This window comes from Arvicanthis niloticus, chromosome 6, assembly GCF_011762505.2.
Source record: "Arvicanthis niloticus isolate mArvNil1 chromosome 6, mArvNil1.pat.X, whole genome shotgun sequence".
NCBI classification, from domain to species: Eukaryota; Metazoa; Chordata; class Mammalia; order Rodentia; family Muridae; genus Arvicanthis; species Arvicanthis niloticus.
In genome coordinates this window covers 62,914,390-62,938,277 of record NC_047663.1, presented here as the reverse complement: position 1 = coordinate 62,938,277, position 23,888 = coordinate 62,914,390, and the positions used below count along the sequence as shown (strand labels likewise).

The window sequence follows — 23,888 nt, the reverse complement described above, 5'->3', positions numbered from 1 at the left end:
CAAAACACACATAGTACCTCACACAATAATAGTGGGGGATTTTAACACTCCACTCTCAGAAATGGACAGATCATGGAAACAGAAACTAAACAGAGACACATTAAAATTAACAGAAGTTGTGAACCAAATGGATTTAACTGATATCTATAGAACATTTCATCCTAAAACAAAAGAATATACCTTTTTCTCGGCACCTCATGGTACCGTCTCGAAAATAGACCATATAATTGGTCACAAAACAGGCCTCAACAGATACAAAAAGATTGAAATAATCCCTTGCATCCTATCAGATCATCACGGACTAAGGCTGGTCTTTAATAATGACAAAACCAATGGAAAACCCACATGCATGTGGACACTGAACAACACTTTACTCAATGATGACTTGGTCAAGGAAGAAATAAACAAAGAAATTAAAGACCTTTTAGAATTTAATGAAAATGAGGACACATCATACTAAAACTTGAGGGAATTCATGAAAGCAGGGCTAAGAGGAAAACTCATAGCTCTAAGTGCCTACAAAAAAAAAAACTGGAGAGAGTATACATTAACAACTTGACAGCACACCTGAAAGCTCTATAACAAAAAGAAGCAAATACACCCAAGACAAGTAGACAGCAGGAAATAATCAAACTCAGGGCTGAAATCAACCAAGTAGAAACAGAAAGAACTATACAAAATATCAATAAAACCAGGAGTTGGATCTTTGAGAAAATCAACAAGATAGATAACCCCTTAGCCAGATTAACCAGAGGGCACAGAGACAGTATCCAAATTAATAAAATCAGAACTGAAAAGGGAGACATAACAACAGAAACTGAGGAAATTCAAAAAATCATCAGATCCTACTACAAAGGCCTATACTCAACAAAACTGGAAAATCTGGATGAAATAAACAATTTTCTAGACAGATACCAGGTACCAAAGTTAAATCAGGAGCAAATAAACCATCTAAACATTCCTGTAACCCCTAAAGTAATAGGAACAGTCATTAAAAGTCTCCTCACCAAAAAAGGCCCAGTACCAGATGGTTTTAGTGTAGAATTCTATCAGAGCTTCAAGGAAGACCTAATACCAATTCTCTTCAAACTATTCCACAAAATAGAAACAGAAGGAACACTACTCAATTTGTTCTATGAAGCTACAATTATGCTCATACCTAAACCTCACAAAGACCCAACAAAGGAAGAGAACTTCAGACCAATTTCCCTTATGAATATCAATGCAAAAATACTCAATACAATTTTAGCAAACAGAATCCAAGAACACAACAAAACAATTATTTATCATGATCAAGTGGGCTTTATCCCAGGAATGAAGGGATGGCTCAATATTCAGAAATCCATCAATGTTATCTACTATATATAAACAAACTAAAAGAAAAAAAAACCCCATGATTATTTCATTAGATGCTGAGAAAGCATTTGACAAAATTCAACATCTCTTCATGTTAAAAGTCTTGGAAAGATCAGGAATTCAAGGCCCATACCTAAGCATAGTAAAAGCAATATACAGCAAACCAGTAGCCAACATCAAACTAAATAGAGAGAAACTTGAAGCAATCCCACTAAGTTCAGGGACTAGACAATGCTGCTCACTCTCTTCCTACCTATTCAGTATAGTACAAGAAGTCCTAGCCAGAGCAATTAGACAAAAAAAAAAAAAAAAAACAAAAAAAAAAACAAAAAAAAACAAAAAAAACAAAACAAAACAAAAAAAAAAAAACCAAGGGATACAAATAGGAAAGGAAGAAGTCAAATTTTCACTATTTGCAGATGATATGATAGTATACTTAAGTGACCCCAAAACTTCCACCAGAGAACTCCTAAACCTGATAAGAAAACTTCAGCAAAGTGGCTGGATATAAAATCAACTCAAACAAATCAGTAGCCTTCCTCTACTCAAGGATAAACAGGATGAGAAAGAAATTGGGGAAATGACACCCTTCACAATAGTCAAAAATAATATAAAATACCTTGGTGTGAATCTAACCAAGGAAGTGAAAGATCTGTATGACAAGAACTTCAAGTCTCTGAAGAAAGAAATCGAAGAAGATCTCAGAAGATGGAAAGATCTCCCATGCTCATGGATTGGCAGGACTAATATAGTAAAAATGGCCATCTTGCCAAAAGCAATCTACAGATTCAATGCAATCCCCATTAAAATCCCAACTCAATTCCTCACAGAGTTAGAAAGAGAAATTCTCAAATTCATTTGGAATAACAAAAAACTCAGGATAGCGAAAACTATTCTTAACAATAAAAGAACTTCTGGGGAAATCACCATCCCTCACCTCAAGCTGTACTACAGAGCAGTAGTGTTAAAAAACTCCACAGTATTGGTACAGAGATACATAAGAAGATCATTAGAATAGAATTGAAGACCCAGAAATGAACCCACACACCTATGGTCACCTGATCTTTGACAAAGGAGCTAAAACTGTCCAGTGGAAAAAGGACAGTATTTTCAACAGGTGGTGCTGGTTCAACTGAAGGTCAACATGTAGAAGAATGCAAATCAATCCATTCTTATCTCCTTGTACTAAGCTCAAGTTCAAGTGGATAAAGGACCTCCACATAAAAGCAGATACACTGAAACTAATAGAAGAGAAGGTGGGGAAGACCCTCGAATATGTAGGCACAGGGGAAAAGTTCCTGAACAGAACACCAATGGCTTATGTTCTAAGATCAAGAATTGACAAATGGGACTTCATAAAATTGCAAAGTTTCTGTAAGGCAAAGAACACTGTCAATAGGACAAAATGGCAACCAACAGATTGGGAAAAGATCATTACCAACCCCACATCTGATAGAGGGTTAATATCTAATATATACAAAGAACTCAAGAATTTAAACTCCAGACAATAAAATAACCCTATTAAACAATCGGGTACAGAGCTAAACAAAGAATTCTCAACTGTGGAAACTCAAATGGCTGAGAAGCACCTAAAGAAATGTTCAGCATCCTTAGTCATCAGGGAAATGCAAATCAAAACAACCCTGAGATTCCACCTAATACCATTCAGAATGGTTAAGATCAAAAACTCAGCCTTCCTGTCTGGGCCAGAGCACTGAGCAGATCTTGGGTGGCAGCTCTTTCCCCAACATCCAAGAACCCAGAGGAAGCAGGGATCCCAGGCATTCGAACTCAGGCAGTATCCTAGGTAAGCAGACAGCAGGGCCCGCCCTAAACAGGGAGTAACTGGGAACCAAAAGGACCCAGGAAGTCACTCCCAGCCTGGAACACTGGTTCCTTCCTGTCTGGGCCAGAGCACTGAGCAGATCTTGGGTGGCAGCTCTGCCCCCAACACCCAAGAATCCAGAGGAAGCAGGGATCCCAGGCAATCGAACTCAGGCAGTATCCTAGGTAAGCAGACAGCAGGGCCTGCCCTAAACAGGGAGTAACTGGGAACCAAAAGGACCCAGGAAGTCACTCCAGACCCAGAACACTGGTTCCTTCCTGTCTGGGCCAGAGCACTGAGCAGACCTTGGGTGGCAGCTCTGCCCCCAACATCCAAGAACCCAGAGGAAGCAGGGATCCCAGGCACTCGAACTCAGGCAGTATCCTAGGTAAGCAGACAGCAGGACCCGACCTCAACAGGGAGTAACTGGGAACCAAAAGGACCCAGGAAGTCACTCCCGGCCTGGAACACTGGTTCCTTCCGGTCTGGGCCAGAACACTGAGCAGATCTTGGGTGGCAGCTCTGCCCCCAACATCCAAGAACCCAGAGGAAGCAGGGATCCCAGGTGCTCGAACTCAGGCAGTATCTTAGGTAAGCAGACAGCAGGGCCCACCCTAAACAGGGAGTAACTGGGAACCAAAAGGACCCAGGAAGTCACTCCCAGCCTGGAACACTGGTTCCTTCCGGTCTGGGCCAGAGCACTGAGCAGATCTTGGGTGGCAGCTCTGCCCCCAACATCCAAGAACCCAGAGGAAGCAGGGATCCCAGGCGCTCTAACTTGGACAGTGTCTTAGAAACTACTTCTCAGATCTGAGGCCTAGATCAGACCTCTGCCAGGTCTGCTGTTGTGTGGACCCCGGATTCCACCTGAGACATACTGGAAGGTTCACACAATCCAGATCCACAGAGGAACAAATGAACTCAGAGCTTCAGACAACATATCCTGAGATATTCTAGAGGAGACACTGCACCCAGAACAGCAGACACCTAGCTGGACTACTACCTTGGAGGCACCATATCCTGAGGCATCCTAGAGGTACCACTGTAATCAGTGCAGCTGGAAAAGATCACAGAGACATCTGGACCCCTAAGAGATCAGACACAAGCTAGATAACTAGAAAGACAGGCTTCAGTCAGAGACAGCAAGTACAGGCAGCACTAGAGTTAACCAGATGGCAAAAGGCAAGAGCAAGAATGTAAGCAACAGAAACCAAAGTTACATGGCATCATCAGAACCCAGCTCCCCCATCAGAGCAAGCCCTGAACACCCCATCACACCAGAAAAGCAGGAATCAGAATTAAAATCACTTCTCATGATGATGATAGAGGGCTTTAAGAAAGACATAAATAACACTCTCAAAGAACTTAAGGAGAGCACTGGTAGACAGATAGAAACCCTTAAAGAGGAAACACAAAAATCCCTTAAGGAATTGCAAGAAAATGCAACCAAACGGGAAAACGAATTAAACAGAACCATGCAGGATCTAAAAATGGAAGTAGAAACAATAAAGAAATCACAAAGGGACAATACCCTGGAGATAGAAAACCTAAAAAAAAGATCAGGAGTCATAGACACAAGTATCACCAACAGAATACAAGAGATGGAAGAGAGAATCTCATGTGCAGAAGATACCATGGAAAACATTGACACAACTGTCAAAGAAAATGCAAAATACAAAAAGCTACTAACCCAAAATATACAAGAAATCCAAGACACAATGAGAAGGCAAAACCTAAGGATAATAGGTATAGATGAGGGGGAAGACTCCCAGCTAAAAGGACCAGTAAATATCCTCAACAAAATTATAGAGGAAAACTTCCCTAACCTAAAGAAAGAGATGTCCATAAATATACAAGAAGCCTACAGAACTCCAAATAGTTTAGACCAGAAAAGAAATACTCCCCGCCATATAATAGTCAAAACATCAAATGTACAAAACAAAGAAAAAATACTAAAAGCAGTAAGGGAAAAAGGCAAAGTAACATATAAAGGCAGACCTATAAGAATTACACCAGACTTCTCACCAGAGACCATAAAAGCCAGAAGATCCTGGACCGATATCATACAGACCCTAAGAGAACACAAATGCCAGCCCAGACTACTATACCCAGCAAAACTGTCAATCATTATTGATGGAGAAACCAAAATATTCCATGACAAATCCAAATTTACACAGTATCTCAACACAAATCCAGCACTTCAAAGAATAATTGGTGGAAAACTCCAACACAAGGAGGGAAACTACAACCTAGAAAAAGCAAGAAAGTAATGTTCCAAAAACCCCAAAAGAAGATAGTTACACAAACATATCTCCACGGATGTTAGCCCAAAAGCTTGGATTAGCGAAGACTCAACCCACAGACCACATGAAGCTCATGAAGAAGGAAGACCAAGAGGGGATGCCTCAGTTCTACTCAGAACGAGAAATAAAAATGCTCAAGGGAGCAAATAGGGAAACAAAACATGGACCAGAAACTGAAGGAGGGGCCATCAGGAGACCTTTCTACCTGGGTATTCACCCCATGTACAGCCACCTAATCTAAACACTGTTGTGGATGGCTGGAAGTGCATAATGTGAGGAACATGATATAGCTGTCTCCTTAGAGGTCAGCCAAAGACTAAAACACTCAGAGGACAATGTTCACAATTAACCACTGATATGATCAGGGGTTTCCCAATGGAGAACTTAGTGAGAGGACTGAAGGAGCAGAAAGGGTTATTGACCCCAGGTGGTAAGCAACAATACCAAACAACCAGAGCCCCCCAGGGTCTAAACCACCAGCCTGGGAACACATAGGGAGGGACCCAAGACTCCAGAGGTATATGTAGGGGAGGATGGCCCTGTCAGACATAGGTGGGAGAGGAGTTTCTTGGTCCCATAAAAAAATGAATGAAAAATGAATGAATAAACACACAGTGGGGGGGGATGTGAGGGCGGGGAGAGGATAGTGAGGGGGTAGGTGTGGTCACTGCCTCATAGAAGCATGAGGAGGGGGATGGGATAGGTTTCTGGGTGGTGGGAGGAAGTAGGCTAAGGGGATAAAATCTGAAACGTAAATACTACAACCAATTTTAAGAAGCGGGGGGGGGGGAAGTCTTCAGAACCAACATCTTTAAAAAAAAATGTCAGCCCCCTGGGGGTGGGAATTTTTTTTTCTTTTCTTGATACTAAAACTTGTTCTGAGAATTGTATATTGCAGAATACACAGCCTTGGTGTATCTACTCATCAAGCATACTGAGCAGACCTGCCCAAACCCCTGATGTCCTGGAATTCCATCTGGATTCAGTGAAGACACAGCATCAGAGGCTTATCAACTTACTCTCCCCCCCACCCCTCTTCTAAAATCTCAACGCCCTTAATCAGCTTGAAGAAGTTAAAGAAGAGTCAGCGCCCCTATTCCCTGAGCTTGGGGACTAATGTGGTTAATAATGGTCTGTCTTTCTAGGGACAAGTAGTGGTTTTGTTGGAACAGGGGGGATTAGCTAGGACTTACTGCATAGCCATAACCTACTGGTGGAAATCTGTATAATTATTATCAAGATGAAGTTATAAATTCTTAAATGGTACAAAATTTACTTTGATCTCAAATTTAAGGTTTTCATTGGTACGAGCCTCTTATTAATATAAAAATGAGATGAATATTGATACACTCATGGGCATTGTGCCTGTATAACACATTTAGGAATACAATGCCTAGACCCAGCCCTTTTTTAACTTTTTTAACTGATTTGGGACGGTTAACCTATGAGTTAAGGGACTATAGCAAATTCATATTTTTGAGTTTATTGTTAGGGTGCTTTCAATATTTTACTTAGAAATAGCTGAGAGGAGTTAACAGAAAACAGTCCAGGTTACCTTACATGGATAGTTGGTTTTCAAAACATCAGAAGTCCATAGAACTGATGCTACAAATATTTATATATTAATGTTCATATTGATTAGAGACCTGTCTGCTCCTGACAGCTTCCTGTCGTGGATTCTAAGAAGAAATTGAGCATCCTTGGAGTTACTCCAGTTGTGTGGTAACAGCCACTAGGCAAGAATTGCCTCTCTCCATCTACAGACAAATTACTGTCCAGAAAAGGACACACATGCAGAATAGTCGACTGATTATATCTGCCTAGACAGAGTAATCAGTCCTTAATAATCCTGCATCACCAAGGTCTGTCAGATGATTCTGGGCCAGAAGGCTGAAGATTTGATGCTCCAACGTTTAGTAGTATAGGGGCTTTTCAGGTGTTCAGAGGTCTCTATAAATTGGCTAAGTTTTAGAAGCTATGCTTTGTGCTTCCCACGATTATAGTTAACTCAGTCATTCTGGATTTCTGACGGGGTTGAAAACTTATAGCTATTTACTGTAAGAGAAAAGATTTGAGTGGATGGTAGTCAGCTGACATTCATCCTAAAGCCAGGTTCAGAACTAAATGTTTTAGTTAGGATAGATGACAGAGGTGCTGGTTAGTCAACAACATGATGGACTGGGTATTAGGACTATCTTGTACCTCACTGGTACAAATTGGCATAATTATGCTCTAATTGTATTTTGAGAGAAAAGTTTCATTTTAACAGGAAGGGTGATGTGTAGGAGGAGCTAAGGTAGGAGGAGTACTGAGAGGAAAAAAAGGAGTAAGAAGAGGAGAAGAAGAAGGATAGGAGAATCTAGGTGATGAAAGAGAGAAAGAGGGGGGAGACAGGGAGGCAGATATTCATGTATCTCCACCTGTCAAAGATAGTTGTTATATCTAGGTCGGTCAGTGGGTTACACCTCTGATTGAACAATTCCAAACTTATAACGCTTATGATTAACATTATTTAAAAAATGTATAAATGCAAAAAGGAAAAGGGGGCATAGGATAGGGGTTTTCTAAGGGGGGGGGATGGGGAAAGGGGATGGCATCTGAAGTGTAAATAAAATATCTAATAAAAAAAAAAAAGAAAGAAATGGCCAGCCAGAAACACCAGCCCTGACACCCATGAGATGCCAGCATGGGAGATGGCTCTGCCATTCTTCCACTCTGTCTCTGCAAGGCTGAGCATTGCCCAGACTATCTCACCAACCACTCGGACTCAGTTACAAATGAGACTCTAATGCTTAGATTATCCAAAGGCTTATATATTTAGTAATGATCAATAACAAGATGCCCTTACAATCAGAGGTGTAACCCAATACCCAATCTAGATATATCAACTACCTTTGACTGCTACAGACGAGTGAACATCAGCCTCCATGTCCCCCTCTCTCGTTCTCCGTCTCCCCTTTAGGTCCTTCTCTTTCTTCTCCTCTTCCTCCTTTAATCCTCCTCTTACTCTCCTTACTCCTCCCACCTTAGCTCCTCCTACAATGTTAGCTTTCCTGACACTAAATGCTTTCACTAGACAGCATCTGAGAACTATGGCAGAGATTTTCCCACTTTGCCTCAACCTGAATCCTAATGTTTCCTAAGTGTAGGTGAAAATGCCTTGAGTTATAACTTGTGACTTGTTTGTGCTTTGTAACCGTCCATGAGACTTTAGAACGTTTCATTGGGGGAAACGTGAACCCAGGTTGCTGGGCCATGGCCATTCATATTTGCCTCATGGATGAGGTATTTCTCATTTCCTTTGAATAGAAGCAATACATTGCAGATATATTTATATGCAAATACAGGTATACTGACAATTTGAAACCCTTGGGGAGAATTGTATTATCCCGATCTAAATCTCTTTTAAACATTATTTTTACTACATCATAATACAGGATCTGAAGGCAGAAAACTGTATTTTGCTCTTTACTTCTTACCTAATTTCAGTTTTATATAATTTATCAAGAAAATACACAGAATTATTTCAATATGACATTTATCTCAATTCACATCGATAACATTGCTATGCACATTTTCAACTCAATCTATGCTTTAAAAGTTGAACACATCATGACCATTTTTTGCTTAGTATGACACAAATATTAAAAATTATGATCATAGTACGACAAAATAAAATAGTCATTATTAACTTTATAAACTGCAACAAAGACAGAATACAAATAGAGTTTGTGAATGGAGGAGAAGTTTGTTAAGGAAGAATTTTAGGAATAAACAAATGATTATTCAAAAGGGATGAATATGAAATAAGACATGAAGGATCAAGAATTAGCTCAGCATGAGACCTGGACCAACAGATGTGTGGAGATAAGGAAAAGAAAATATGTATTCCTAATTGTTTACTTCATTGTTTCTGGAAAGAGGAGTTTTCACCCAACAGTTTTTTCATAGCCTCTGTGACATTCTTATTCCTAAGACTATAGATTAGTGGGTTCAACAGAGGGGTGACTATGGTGTAGAACACAGACATCACCATGTCCTTCTCAGGGGTGTGGAGGGAGGCAGGGAGCATGTAAGTATAGACAGCAGCTCCATAGAAGAGGAGGACCACAGTCATGTGGGAGGAGCAGGTGGCAAGGGCCTTCTTCCTGCCCTCTGCTGAGTTCATCCTGAGAACAGTGAGGAGGATGCATGAATAGGAGGCTGAAATGACTGTCACAGGGATGAGAAGCATGAGCACACAGCACACATACATGAGGGTCTCATAGAGCCAGGTGTCTGAGCAGGAGAGCTTTGTCACAGCAGGGACCTCACAGAAGAAGTGATGAATCTCCCGAGATCCACAGAATGGGAAGGTCATGGTGACAGGGGTGAGCATGAAGCCATCCACAGATCCCAAGAGCCAACAGACAGACATCAGGAGGAGACAAACCCTGTGGTTCATGAGGACAGGATACCGGAGTGGATGGCAGATGGCCACATAGCGGTCATAAGACATAGCAGCCAGAAGGAAAAATTCTGACCCTACTAGTGTCAGGTACAAGAACATCTGCATGCCACAGGCAGCAGCTGAGATCTTGTGGCTCCCCAGGACCTGGTCCATGAGCATTTTGGGCACAGTGACAGAAATGTACATCATGTCCATGAGGGACAGCTGGCTGATAAAAAAGTACATGGGTGTGTGGAGGTGGGTGTCAGAGAGTATCAGCAGGATCAGGAGGGCATTCCCAGACAAGGCCATCAGGAAAACCACAAATATGACCACAGCAAGCAGGGCAGGGTGTTTGGATTGACTGAAGAGTCCCACTAGGGTGAAATCTGAAAATTGTTCAGTGTAGTTGCTCATCCAGGTTGTGATGTCCATGGGTGTCTCCTAGGCAACCAAGAAGCTTTGAGGTTAGTGAATGCCTACTGATCAGTGCACAAGTCTATTGTGATGCAAAGTTCCCTTGTCTCTATGTCTGAGAGTTATAATCTATCTATAATTTAAGGAACTTAACAAAGTAAGAATTCACAGGTGTGGTTACAGCCATCATCACTCAGAGTAGACCTGCCACAGTTTATGGCCATGATCTTTCCTGATGACAAATGTATTCTCTATCAAAAATTGTTCAAATTTGCATAATAATTTTCATTACTAACAAAAATAGTGAAGAGAAACAAAGCCCAATGAAAGTGAAATGCAAACAAGTAAACAAGCAAACATGTTATTCAGAACATTAATGAATATGCCAGGTATTCTTCAGAACCATTGCAGAACTGCTTCTAATATTAATACAATATAGGACACTCTTTCCAGTTTAGCATTCACTGAAGAATGTGATTTTAAAATAATATGGTCCAAGATCTTAGTTGAGTTATGCACACAGCCCATTAAAAACTGAATTTGAACTGTCTTGTAACTCTTTGTTTTGATAGATAAATGTTATTTAAATATACATTCATATAAATATATTCATATGAAAATATAGATACAACAATACAAATAAATTTGTTTTCTCACCTTACACATGTTAGACAGACTTAATTGAATGCCCCCCCCCCAAAAAAAAAAGAAAATCACACCTTTTCTGGTCTCTGCTTCTCCAAGTTCACCTCCTCACAGGTTGTCCATTTGCTTTGAGCCTCAGCAGGAGACTGAGGGTTTAGTAGTCACTGCTGGTTGCAGGCTAGGCTGTGGCAGCAGCAGCTCTGTGGACTGTCAGCCACTTCTTCATGGACTCTGAGAAACAGAGAGAGCACAGCCCTGAGCTGTTCCTGAGAGCAATTCATTGTTCCTTCTACCCCACACTCACAGGCAGCCTCGGTGTTAGATGCTGAGAGAAATCCAGGGACACATTACCCTTGCTTACACTGAACGAGGTCAGTGTCCACCTATGCTGGGAAAATAGTACATGAATGTGAATTAAGATCGAATGTTTCAGTAGGTACAGCAGAGTACGAAGCAGAGTCAGACAGAATGTGCCCAGCCTTCCTGATGAAACTCAGAAATGCCTCTCCACATGGACTTCTTAAAGAAGAGTTTTAAGGTTTTTTTTTCTAAATTTCTAAACTTGTAACATTACATTTTTATTTCCGTAAGTAATAGGAAAAAAATGAAATCTCTTTCTGAGATGTTATCAATGGTTACAGTGGAGGGGCTTTAAGACAGCAATCACAAGTCTCCTCAATATTGTATATAACAAAGACACAAAAGCAAGCCTGTTCCTCAAGCCCTTAAAGTGCCCTGGTCAGCCCACCCTGCTGCTGATGCAGAGAACACAGCAAGGCTCTCAATGCCTTCATATAAATGCCAGATAGATCTGAGACTCATGAGAAGAGATGGGCAGAGATAGAAAATAGACAGAAAATGGAAGAAAAAGATAGATTTCTATTTTCAAAAGGAGTATTCATGAAAAGAAAACTTGGATCTATTAAAAGTTAAAATGTGTATTACTAACAGTGAAAGCAAGAAATGACAGAACAGCATCCCAAGTCAGCAGCATCCCTGAGCCACCCTGGTGCTGCCCTGTGACTCACCATGCTTTCTTCTTTTACAGAGGAGAAGCTCCAGGTCTCAGGCCTCTGCCTCACTTCACACAACCACTGACAGAATGAGTGCTTACCCTGTGAGTAAGCACAGAATGGGCACCTGCCTGGGTTCTATGGGAAGCATTAATTCTCCAAGTATGTATACTTTGAATTTATGTTACCCACTGTTTGCTTCATATGATGGAATATGAATAAAATTAAGACAATTATTTTTGCATTATTGTAACCCTCAAAAATTACCCACACTTGAAATTAAATAAACTGCCCAAAAGACAGTTTTAATAATGAATGCCTTGTCATACAAATAATTAAAATGTAGAAGGATGGCTGTGGTGCTAGATGACTATAACAGCCTTGCATTTGTGAATCTGAGGCAGGGGGATAACCAACATAGTCAAAGCATGTCTTGCGTGTGTGTGTGCGCGCATGTGTGTGTGTATGGAATACATATTGCTTCATTTATATCATAGAATAATTCTCAGTAAGGAAGTACTAAAGAGAATCTTTAGGAAGAAGCTGGGTGTGGTAGTGTACACCTTTAATCCCAGCGCTGGGATACAGAGGCCTGTATATCTGAGTTTGAGGCCAGTTTGGTCTACAGAGAAAGTTACAGGACAGCTAGTGCTCAAAAAACAAAGAAATAGGAGAAGGAGGAGGAGGAGGAGGAGGAAGAAGAGAAGGAAGAGGAAGAAGAAGAGAAGAAGAAGGAAGAGGAAGAAGAAGAGGAGGAAAATGCCAAACTTCTTTCCTCCTGATAATAAATAAGAAAATAAAAATAAAGGATAAAGAAAATTCTTTAGGGAAAGAGCAGACTGCCCAGCCATGACCCTGTGCCATGCAGATTCCTGTCAGGTCTACTCACCATCAGATGTAGATGCAGGTGCAGCTGTACCCTGAGCTGTATGGACCAAGGGATAGCAGCTGGTTAAGTGCACAGGGAACAGGAGCCAAGTGAAGTCATCCCTGGGTGGACTCTGCACATTCCCAGATAAAGATTTTGTTAAGAACTCCCTTCTGGGACTTTCAAGGTGAATGCAAGAGCCAGGGCTGCTAACAGACACCTCTGCTAAGCCGGATTTATCCTTCAGTTTTGTTATAGTGCGAAATCATAGCCAGTATTATCAATAACCCTAAATATCTTCATCATAAAGAAGAATCTGAGATATTAGAAGAGGGGCAGGGGGAAGAGTAAATTGATAAGCCTCTGACGCTGTGTCTTCACTGCATCCAGCTGGAATTCCAGGACATCAGAGGTTTGAGAGGTCTGCTCAGCTTGCTTGATGAGTGTAGATACACCAAGGCTGTGTATTCTGCAATATACAATTCTCAAAACAAATTTTAGTATCAAGATAATTTTTTGTTTGAATTCTGCAATCTAGTCTTCTGGTGGCCTGCCTCTGTCATGTGTAATCCATATAATTCTGGGAGTTTCTATGAGGGTGTGCTCCCACTATCCTCCCATTTCTGCCTCCCTGCTCTCAAATTCCCCAACACTAGGGAATCCAAACTTTAAGGCACCAAGGTCCTCCACTTCTACTGATGCCTAACCCCTTACCCCATCCCACCTCCTCTAATTACTATGAGGGTGGGCTCCCACCATCCTTCCATTCTCACCTCCCTGATCTTGAAATTTCCCAACACTAGGGAATCCAAACTTTCAGGTACAAAGGCTGTCCACTTCCTCGGATGCCTGACAAGGCCACACTCAACTACCTATATAGGTGGAGCCATGAGTCTCCCCCTTTGTGTTCTCAGGCTGGAGATTTTAGAATGGCTACTCCAGCTTGTTTCTTAGAACCATTTGTTTGAAAAATTGTTTTCCAGCCGTTTACTCTAAGGTAAAGTCTGTCTTTGTCACTGAGGTGGGTTTCCTGTATGCAGCAAAATGCTGGGTCCTGTTTATGTATCCAGTCATTAGCCTATGTCTTGGTTTTTCCATCTATGGTAATTGAGAGTTTTGCTGGGTATAGTAGCCTGGGCTGGCATTTGTGATCTCTTAGGGTCTCTATGACATCTGTTCAGCATCTTCTAGCTTTTATAGTATCTGATGTATTAGTATCTGGTGTAATTCTGATAGGTCTGCCTTTATAGGTTACTTGGCCTTTTTCCCTTACTGCATTTAATATTCTTTCTTTGTTTTGTGAACTTGGTATTTTGATTATCATGTGACGGGAGGTATTTCTTTTCTGGTCTAGTCTATTTGGTGTTCTATAGGCTTCTTGTATGTTTATGGGCATCTTGCTCTTTAGATTAGGGAAATTTTCTTCTATAATTTTGTTGAAGATATTTATTGGCCCTTTAAGTTGGGAATCTTCACTCTCATCTATGCCTATTATCCTTAGGTTTGGTCTTCTCATTGTGTCCTGGATTTCCTGGATATTTTGTGTTAAGAACTTTTTGCACTTTCTTCACCCTTAATCAGCTTGAAGAAGTTAATGAAGAGTCGGTGCCCCTATTCTCTGAGCTTGGGGACTGAGGTGGTTAATATTGGGCTGTCTTTCTAGGGAAAAGTAGTGGTTTTGTTGGAACAGGAGGAATAGCTAGGATTTATTGCATAGCCATAACCTATTTGTAGAAATCTGTATAATTGTTATTAAGATGAAGTTATAATTTCTTATATGGTACAAAATTTACTTTGATTTCAAATTTAAGGTTTTCATTGGTACAAGCTTCTTATTGATATAAAAGTGAGATGAATATTGTTACTCTCATAGGCATTGTGTCTGTAAAACACATTTAGAAATACAAGGCTTAGACCCAGTCCTTCTTTAACTTTTGTAACTGATTTGAGATGGTTAGCCTGTGAGTTAAGGTCCTATAGCAAATTCATGGCTTTGAGTTTATTGTTAGGGTGTTTTTTTGGTTTGTTTTTGTTTTTTGAGACAGGGTTTCTCTGTATAGCCTTGGCTGTCCTGGAACTCACTCGGTAGACCAGGCTGGCCTCGAACTCAGAAATCCGCCTGCCTCTGCCTCCCAAGTACTGGGATTAAAGGCATGCACCACCACTGCCCGACAGGTGTTTTCTATATTTTATTTAGAAATAACTAAGAGGAGTTAACAGATAACAGTCCAGATTACCGTACAAGGATAGTTGGTTTTCAAAACCTCAGAAGTCTACAAAATTGACATTACAAACATTTTTGTATTAATATTCATTTTGATTAGAGACCTGTCTGCTCCTGACAGCTTCCTGTCTTGGATTCTAAGAAGAAATTGAGCATCTTTGGAATTACTCCAGTTGTAGTGAGACAGCCACAAGGTAAAAATTGCCTCTTTGCATCTACAGACAAATTACTGTTCAGAAAAGGACACACTTGTGGAATAGTTGACTGATCATATCTGCCAAGACAGAGTAATCAGCCCTTAATAACTCTGCATCACTAGGCTGTTAGATGATCCTGGGCCAGAAGGCTGAAGATCGGATGCTCCAACGTTTTGTAGTATAGGGACTGTCCAGGTGTTCAGAGGTGTCTATAAATTGGCTAAGTTTTAGAATCTAAGCTTTGTGCTTCCCATAATTTCAGTTAACTCAGTCATTCTGGATTTCTGATGGGGTTGAAAACTTATAGTCTCATAGCCAATCCTGGCTATTTACTTTAAGAAAAAGATTTGAGAGGATTGTTTTCAGTTGACATTCATTCTAAAGCCAAGAAAAAATCCAGGTTCAGAACTAAGTCTTTTACTTAGGAGAGATGACAGAGGTTCTGGTTAGTCAACAAAATGATGGACTGGGTATTAGGTCTGTCTTGCACCTTACTGATACAAATTGGTATAGTAATGCTCTAATTGTATTTTGAGAGAAAAGTTTTATTTTGATAGGAAGGGTAATATGTAGGAGGAGCTAAGATGGGAGGGGTATGGAGAGGAAGAGGGGGAATAAGGAGAGGAGAAGGAAAGGAGGAACTAGGTGATGAGAGAGAGAATGGGGGGGGGGACATGAAGGCAGATGTTCACATGTCTCTGCCAGTCAAAGATAGTTGATATATCTAGGTTGGGTATTGGGTTACACTTCTGATTGATATTGAGCATTACCAAACTTATAAAGCCTTTGGTTAACATTTAAAAAATTGTATAAAAGCAAAAAGGAGAAGGGGGCATGGGATAGGGGTTTTCTAGGGAGGGGAAATGGGGAGAGGGGATGGCATCTGAAATGTAAATAAAATGTCCAATAAAAAATAAATTAAAAAAAAGAAAAAAAGAAGAATCTTCCCCAACATGAGTCAGTTATTGTATGTCTGGGACTTTGTTCACTGTACAGAATTCTCTTCCCCCCACCCAATTAGTCTCCCTGTTTGTATATTTCTATAAACTTTCAGTAGCCTTTGTGACATGTTATCTTTCATAGGCATGCACTTGGAAGCTTGGGGTTTGGCTGCTGTGCTGTAAACATTGGTCCTTACAGTGCATGGCAGGCTAACCCTGAGCCCTCATCCCTCCTGTGCCATCTTCTCCTCCCCTCACTGCATCATCCCTGGGTTCTGCTGTCAGTCACACAGGTTATTCCTTAGAGTTGCCTTTAGTGTAAATGCTTGTTTCATTTTACATAGAGACCTGAAAGTTACTGAACAATCTATTAAATACAAATGGCTTAGATAAAAATATAGATTCTATTACTAACAGCTGAATGAAAGTCACAGTTTAAAAGTAACACTCTGCTTGAAACTGTAGGCAATAGTGCAGACTCAGTTACATATACTGTGTAATCAGAGCTAGAATACACAGGGTGTAGGGTGGAAGACAGAGGCAACTCTGCACTCTTGATCTGCACCAAATTGTTCTGAACTTTCTCTGAATGCTAAAGGTTTCTGATTACATTTCAACAACATGGCACTGTTCCCATGCCATACTCAGGTCACATAGTATCCTCTGTTCATCAGGCCATCTCCTGAACTCATCCTTCTCAGGCACCCAGGGATGTAGCCTACAGATCGTGCAGTGTCTTGACTCCTTTCACACTTGGTTTAAGTGCAGCACTGGGTGGACATCTGTAGGGGATGATGGAAAGAAATGGGGTCCTTCCCTGTAGCTGCTCATCTTGGGTAGCTGTGTTAAGTTTGGTTGACAAAGGCTCTGTGGGACTGCAGGCTGTGTCCAGCACTTAAAGCAGCTGATTAGCTATTGTTAGGACACAGCTGTCTCAGGTGCTGCAGGGTGTCAGGGCAGGACCACCAGTAGTTTCTGACTACCTAGCATCTAATGCACAGTGATGGGTACATGCAGTTGCCAAGGTGTATTATTTCATCTCAATGTCCTCTGCTTGTCCTATGCCCTGCATGAAGTTCTCCAGCTTGAAATAAGAAGTCTTCTAGAATTCTAGAAACTGACTCATGAGGATCTCTGTTGCAAAAGGGGAAAAATTACTGTCATTAAACAATTAACTCTTATGTAATAAAAAATGATAAACAAATGCCACAATATGGACAAGTCATAGAAATGTAATATAAACAGAAATGGGTATAATAGACGCTTATACACAGCACAATCTCCCTATAAACACACAGGGTGAACCAATAGTTAACAGAAATAAGAAATCTATGTCACTCAAGCTCCACTGAGAATACAATGTAGCAGAATAAGCATCCTGCTACAACTAGTCACAGGGGGAGCTCAAAGCCTTTACCAGAGACTCTGGGCAGTGCCTTAGGAGCCACAGTGTGGAGACTGTGTTGGCATAAGTTTTGGGTCTGTGAGGTTGCTTTAGCTAGCACCCACCAAGACCTAAAAGATAGTCCTGATAACCTGGGTTTTCCCAAAAGTCTTAGGATTTTACTGCTGCGAACAGACACCATGACTGAAGCAACTCTTTTAAGGACCATTTAATTGAAGCTGGTTTAGTCCACTATCATCAAGGCAGGAGCATGGCAGCATCCCAGCAGGCAGGATATAGGAAGAGCTGGGAATTCTCCATCTTATTCTGAAGGCAAACAGAAGACTGGATTTCAGAGAAGTAGGATGAAAGTCTTAAAGCCCTTGCACACAATGACAAACTTCCTCTGACAGGGCCACACCTAATTCAAGGAGGCCACACCTCCTAATAGTGCCACTCCCTGGGCCTAGGACATTCAAACCATCACAAAAGGTTAGTCTAAAATCAAAAGGGCAAAGTGTATACCCAGTTATTGATCCTGATTTACTAGGTTCAAACCTGGCTATCAACAGAAGTCCAGCCCAATTTGGGTAGAGACACCCTGTTCAACCACAGGATACACTGGCCAGAAGACCAGAGAGGAAACGGAAACCAAGACACAAAACACACATCTATCAAAGACAAACACAGAAATCTGCACCTCAAACTATAATCACCCTAAATGCAGATGCCTAGATGCTAGCACAAAACACAACCAACAACAACAAAGGTAATATGTCACCACCAGAGCCCAGGTATACTACTGTAGCAGCCCTGACTATTCTGATACAGGTGAAGCTCAAGAAAAAGACCTTAAAACAAATCTTATGAAGATGATATAGGTCCTTAAAGAGAGAATGAGTAAATCCCATTAGAAAAGGCAAGGCAGACAGGGAAACAAACCAAATAGTTGAAGGATATGAATAAAACTGTTCAAGACCTGAAAGTGGAACTTGAAGCAATAAAGAAAACACAGAGGGATTTGTGTAAATGAAAGGTCTAGGAAATAGAACAGGAACTGCAGATGCAGATATCACCAATGGAATACAAGAGATGCAAGAGAGAATCTCAGGTGTTGAAGATATGATAGAAGGATTTGATACATTGGTCACAGAATATATTAAATCTAAAAAATTCTTGACACAACCATCCAGGGAAAAACAACCCCAAGAATAATAGGAATAGAAGAAGGAGAATAATCCCAATTTAAAGACCCAGAATATATTTTCAACAAAATCATAGAAGAAAAATTTCCTAATCTAAAGGAGGAAATGCCTATAAAGGTACAGGAAGCTTACAGAACACTAAAGAGATTATTGGTTCAGAGAAGAAAGTCTATCTGCCACATAATAATCAAAACATCAAACAGACAGAACAAAGAGATGATATAAAAGCTGCAAAGGAAAAAGACCAAGTAACATATAAAGGAAGACCTATTAGAATTATACTCAACTTCTCAACAGAGATTCTCAAAGTCAGAAGTACCTGAACAGAAGTTACCAGTCTGTATGAAACCAGAGATAACAGCTGAGAGACTATGCCCCCACAACATTTAATGAGGCCATAATCACCCTGATACTCAAACCACACAAAGATTCTACAAAGAAAAAGTATTACTGATCAATTTCCCTCATGAACATAAATGCAAAAATACTCAATAAAATGCACACAAACTGAATCTCAGAACATAAAAGAACCATCATCCACCATGACCAAGTAGGCTTCATCCCAGAGATACTAGGATGGTTCAGCATTAGAAAATCAGTTAATACAATTCATGAAACGGACAAACTGAGAGAATAAAACCCACATGATCATCTTGCTAGATGCCAAAAAAGCATTTGACAAATCCAACATCCTGCTATGACAAAAGTATGGTAGAGATTAGGGATTCAAGGGACATACGTCAACATAATAGAGGCCATTTGCAGCAACAAGTCTATAGCTATCATCAAATTAAATGGAGATAAACTCAAAACAATACCACTAAGACCAGGAACAAAACCAGGCTGTCTCCCCATATATATTCAATATAGTACTTAAAATTCTAGCTAGAACAAAAGGCAACTGAAGGAGATCAAGAGGATACAAATTGGAAAGGAAGAAGTCAAAGTATTGCTATTCACAGATAATGTAATAGTATACATAAGTGACCCTAAAATTTCTACCAGGAAACTCCTACAACTGATAAAATGTTTAGCAAAGTGGCTGGATTAAAGATGAACTAAAAAAAAATCAGAAACTCTCCTATATATAAACAGCAAAAGGGCTGAGAGAGGAAGCAGGGAAACACCTTTCAAAATAGCCACAAATAGTAAAAAATATCTTGGGGCTAACTCTGATCAAGCAGGTGAAAGACTTATGATAAAAACTTCAACCCTTTGAAGAAAGAAATTGGAGAAGATACCAGAAGATGGAAAGATCTCCCATCCCATGGATGAGTAGAATGAACATAGTGACAACAGCCATGCTACCAAAAGCAGTCTACAGATCCAAAAGCAATACACATCAAAATATCAACATAATTTTTGTAGACCTCGAAACAACAGTACTCAACTTCAAATGAAAAAAACAACCATAACAAAACCAAACAAACAAACACCACAGGATTGCTAAAACAATCTGAATAATTCAAGAACTTTTGAAGGAATCACTATCCATGATTTGAAGCTGTACTACAGGGCTATAGTCATCAAACCCACTCAGTACTGGTATAACAACAGACATATTGATTAGTAGAATCATATCAAAGACTCAGATATAAACTCACCCACCTGTGTACACCTGATTTCTGATAAGGAAGCCCAAAAGACACATCTTTAACAAATGGTGCTGATCTAACTTTGCATCTGTATGCAGAAGTTGTAAATAGATCAATATGTATCACCCTGCACAAAACTGAAGTCCAAGTGGATCAAAGACCTCAACATAAAACCAGATACACTGAACCTGATAGAAGAGAAAGTGGGGAATACCTTGCATCCATTTGCACAGGAGACACCTTCATAAACAGAAGACAGATAGTGTATACACATTAAAAGGAACCTCATGAAACCCAAAAGCTTCTGTAATGTAAGGACACCACCAATACGACAAAAACAGCAGGCTTTGGGATGGGAAAAGATTTTTCACTAAGTCCACATCGAATAGAGGGCAAATATCAAAAAACAGTCACTCACTTGTGGTTCAAGAATAAGTGATTCCTAATTTTCTCTGAAGTGAGAGGTGTGCTGAATTTTGAGGGATACATTTATATGCAAATGCAGCTACACTACCAATTAAAAAAACCCTCAGGGTCACTTGACCTGTCCAGATTTAAATTTCTTTTAGCCTTTATTTTTACTATATCATAATATAGAAGCTGAAGAAGAAAACTATATCTTGTTCTTTATTTTTATCCAATTTCAAATGTACATAAATTATAAAGAAAGTACACAGAATTATTTCAATATGCCATTTATATCAACTCTTCTTTGGTTAACTTTGTTAACCACTTTTCTTTCAACTCTCTGTTTTATCAGTTGCATGCATCATGTGCAGTATGACATGACTTTTGAATGATAAGATTATTGACACACAATATTAAATAGCCATTACTGACTTCATAAAATGTAATATTTACAGACTATATATAAAGAGTTTCAATCCACAAGATATATGTTAATGAAGAAAATTTCAGATTAGAGAAATAGTTCTACAAAAAAGATGAATATGAAGAGACATGATGAATCAGCAATAACATCATCATGAGACCTGCAACAACACATGTGTAGAGACAAAGAAAAGAAAGATGCACTCCAGATTACTTTACCATTTCTTGGAAGAGGGTGCTCACAGCCAACAATTTCTTCATAGCCTCTGTGACATTCTTATTCCTAAGACTATAGATTAGTGGGTTCAACAGAGGGGTGACTATGGTGTAGAACACAGACACCACCATGTCCTTCTCAGGGGTGTGGAGGGAGGCAGGGAGCATGTAGGTATAGACAGCAGCTCCATAGAAGAGGAGGACCACAGTCATGTGGGAGGAGCAGGTGGCAAGGGCCTTCTTCCTGCCCTCTGCTGAGTTCATCCTGAGAACAGTGAGGAGGATGCATGAATAGGAGGCTGAAATGACTGTCACAGGGATGAGAATCATAAGCACACAACACACATACATGAAGGTCTCATAGAGCCAGGTGTCTGAGCAAGAGAGCTTTGTCACAGCAGGGACCTCACAGAAGAAGTGATGGATCTCCCGAGATCCACAGAATGGGAAGGTCATGGTGACAGGGGTGAGCATGAAGCCATCCACGGATCCCAGGAGCCAACAGACAGACATCATAAGGAGAAAAACCCTGTGGTTCATGAGAACAGGATAATGGAGTGGATGGCAAATGGCCACATAGCGGTCATAAGACATGGCAGCTAAAAGCAAAAATTCTGATCCTCCTATTGTCAGGTAGAGGAACATCTGCATGCCACAGGCAGCAGCTGAGACCTTGTGGCTCCCCAGGACCTGATCCATGAGCATCTTGGGCACAGTGACAGAAATGTACATCATGTCCATGAGGGACAACTGGCTGATAAAAAAGTACATGGGTGTGTGGAGGTGGGTGTCAGAGAGTATCAGCAGGATCAGGAGGGCATTCCCAGACAAGGCCATCAGGAAAACCACAAATATGACCACAGCAAGCAGGGCAGGGTGTTTGGATTGACTGAAGAGTCCCACTAGGGTGAAATCTGAAAATTGTTCAGTGTAGTTGCTCATCCAGGTTGTGATGTCCATGGGTGTCTCCTAGGCAACCAAGAAGCTTTGAGGTTAGTGAATGCCTACTGATCAGTGCACAAGTCTATTGTGATGCAAAGTTCCCTTGTCCCTATGTCTGAGAGTTATAATCTATCTATAATTTAAGGAACTTAACAAAGTAAGAATTCACACGCGTAGTTTACAGCCATCACCACTGAGAGTAGAGGTGATATAGTTCATGGCCATGATCTTTCCTGATCACAAATGTGTTATCAACAAATTCTACAAATTTGCATAATAATTTTTCATTACTAACACAAATAGTGAAAACAAACAAATCCCCATAAAAGTGAAATGCTAACAAGTAAACAAGCCAACACGTTATTCAGAACATTAAGGAATATGCAAGTTAGTCTTCAGAACCATTGCAGAACTGCTTCTAATATTAATACACTATGGGACATGCTGTCCAGTTTAGCATTCACTGAAGAATGTGGTTTTAAAATAATACAGTACAAGAACTTAGTAGAGTAATTCATAGTCTGTTTAAAATTGAATTTAAACTGTCCTATAATTTTTTGATAAATAAATGCTATTTAAATATATATTCATATAACCATATTCATATAAATATAAATATATATATGTACATACATATATTTTCTCATCCAACATTGGCTATACAGAGTTGATTGAAAGTCCCACCTTTTCTGGTCTCTGCTTCTCCAAGTTCATTTCCTCACAGGTTGTCTATTTTCTCTAATTCTCTGTAGGAGACTGAGGGTTTAGCAATAACTGCTGGTTGCCAGGCCAGGCTGTGGCAGCAGCACCTCTGTGGACTCTCAGTCACTTCATGGAGTCTGAGAAGCAGAGAGAGCACAGCCCTGAGCTATTTCTGAGAGGAGTTCACTGCTCTCTCCACCCCACACACATAGGCAGCCTCTGTGTTAGATGCTGAGAGAAATCCAGGGACACATTAACCTTGAATTCACTGAACGAGGTCAGTGTCCATCTATGCTGGGAAAATAGTACATAAATGTGAAGTGAGCTTGACGGTTTCAACAGGTCCAGCAGAGTAAGAAGCAGCGTCAGACAGAATGTATCCAGTCTTCCTGACAAGGCACAGTGAATACCTCTTGTAATGTACTTTTAAGACAGGATAATTTTAATGTTTTTAAAAAAGTTTTAAATTAGTTGATATTACATTTGATATCGCTAAGCAATAGTTAGGAAATGAAATCTTGTTTAATTTTTTTCCTAGACATTAGCAATCATTTCAAGAGAAGGTTTGTTGAGACAGCAATCACAAGTCTCAGCAACATTTTATATCTATGTCAGAATTCTAAAAATAAAAACAAGAAGCAAACTTGATACTGAAGTCTTAAAGAACCATGCTATGCCTGAGCTGCTGATGGTATAAAGAAAGGCAAGCTTCTGCCTTCATATAAATTCCAGACAGATCTGAGACCTATGGGAGGAGATGGGCAGATGACAGCCAGGAAGAAGACTGAGAGATAG

General features: G+C 40.3%; 2 protein-coding genes across 7 annotated transcripts in view; both read right to left on the bottom strand.

Annotated features, from left to right (window-relative positions):
- Positions 1–9,005: 9,005 nt before the first annotated feature.
- On the bottom strand, positions 9,006–12,990 carry LOC117711183 (olfactory receptor 2T29-like). 3 transcript variants are annotated; one of them, XM_076936774.1, is made up of 4 exons: positions 12,878–12,990; positions 12,004–12,090; positions 11,050–11,363; positions 9,006–10,357 (listed from the first exon to the last, which is right to left on the bottom strand). In XM_076936774.1, exon 4 carries the CDS (start codon positions 10,346–10,348, stop codon positions 9,389–9,391), a length of 960 nt encoding a protein of 319 aa, XP_076792889.1. In that variant the 5' UTR covers positions 10,349–10,357; positions 11,050–11,363; positions 12,004–12,090; positions 12,878–12,990; the 3' UTR covers positions 9,006–9,388. The 3 variants fall into 3 exon arrangements, with proteins under 3 accessions (XP_076792889.1, XP_076792890.1, XP_034362550.1); XM_076936775.1 differs by having other exon boundaries at positions 11,050–11,358; XM_034506659.3 differs by lacking the exon at positions 12,878–12,990 and having other exon boundaries at positions 12,004–12,783.
- A 2,042-nt stretch (positions 12,991–15,032) lies between these two features.
- LOC117711293 (olfactory receptor 2T29-like) overlaps positions 15,033–23,888 on the bottom strand; it is a 30,724-nt gene continuing 21,868 nt past the window's right edge. For 2 of the 4 annotated variants that reach the window (XM_076936771.1, XM_076936772.1), the window contains exon 2: positions 15,033–22,418. In XM_076936771.1, the coding sequence (XP_076792886.1) occupies positions 21,444–22,409 (966 nt within the window). In that variant the 5' untranslated portion in view covers positions 22,410–22,418 and the 3' untranslated portion in view covers positions 15,033–21,443. Of the gene's footprint in view, positions 22,419–23,024; positions 23,231–23,888 lie in introns of those variants that run through there. The other 2 variants (XM_076936769.1, XM_076936770.1) reach the window with 2 other exon arrangements.

Bases quoted from the DNA above. Each gene is read 5' to 3' on its own strand.
- LOC117711183 (XM_076936774.1), bottom strand. From the start codon at position 10,348: ATGGACATCACAACCTGGATGAGCAACTACACTGAACAATTTTCAGAT.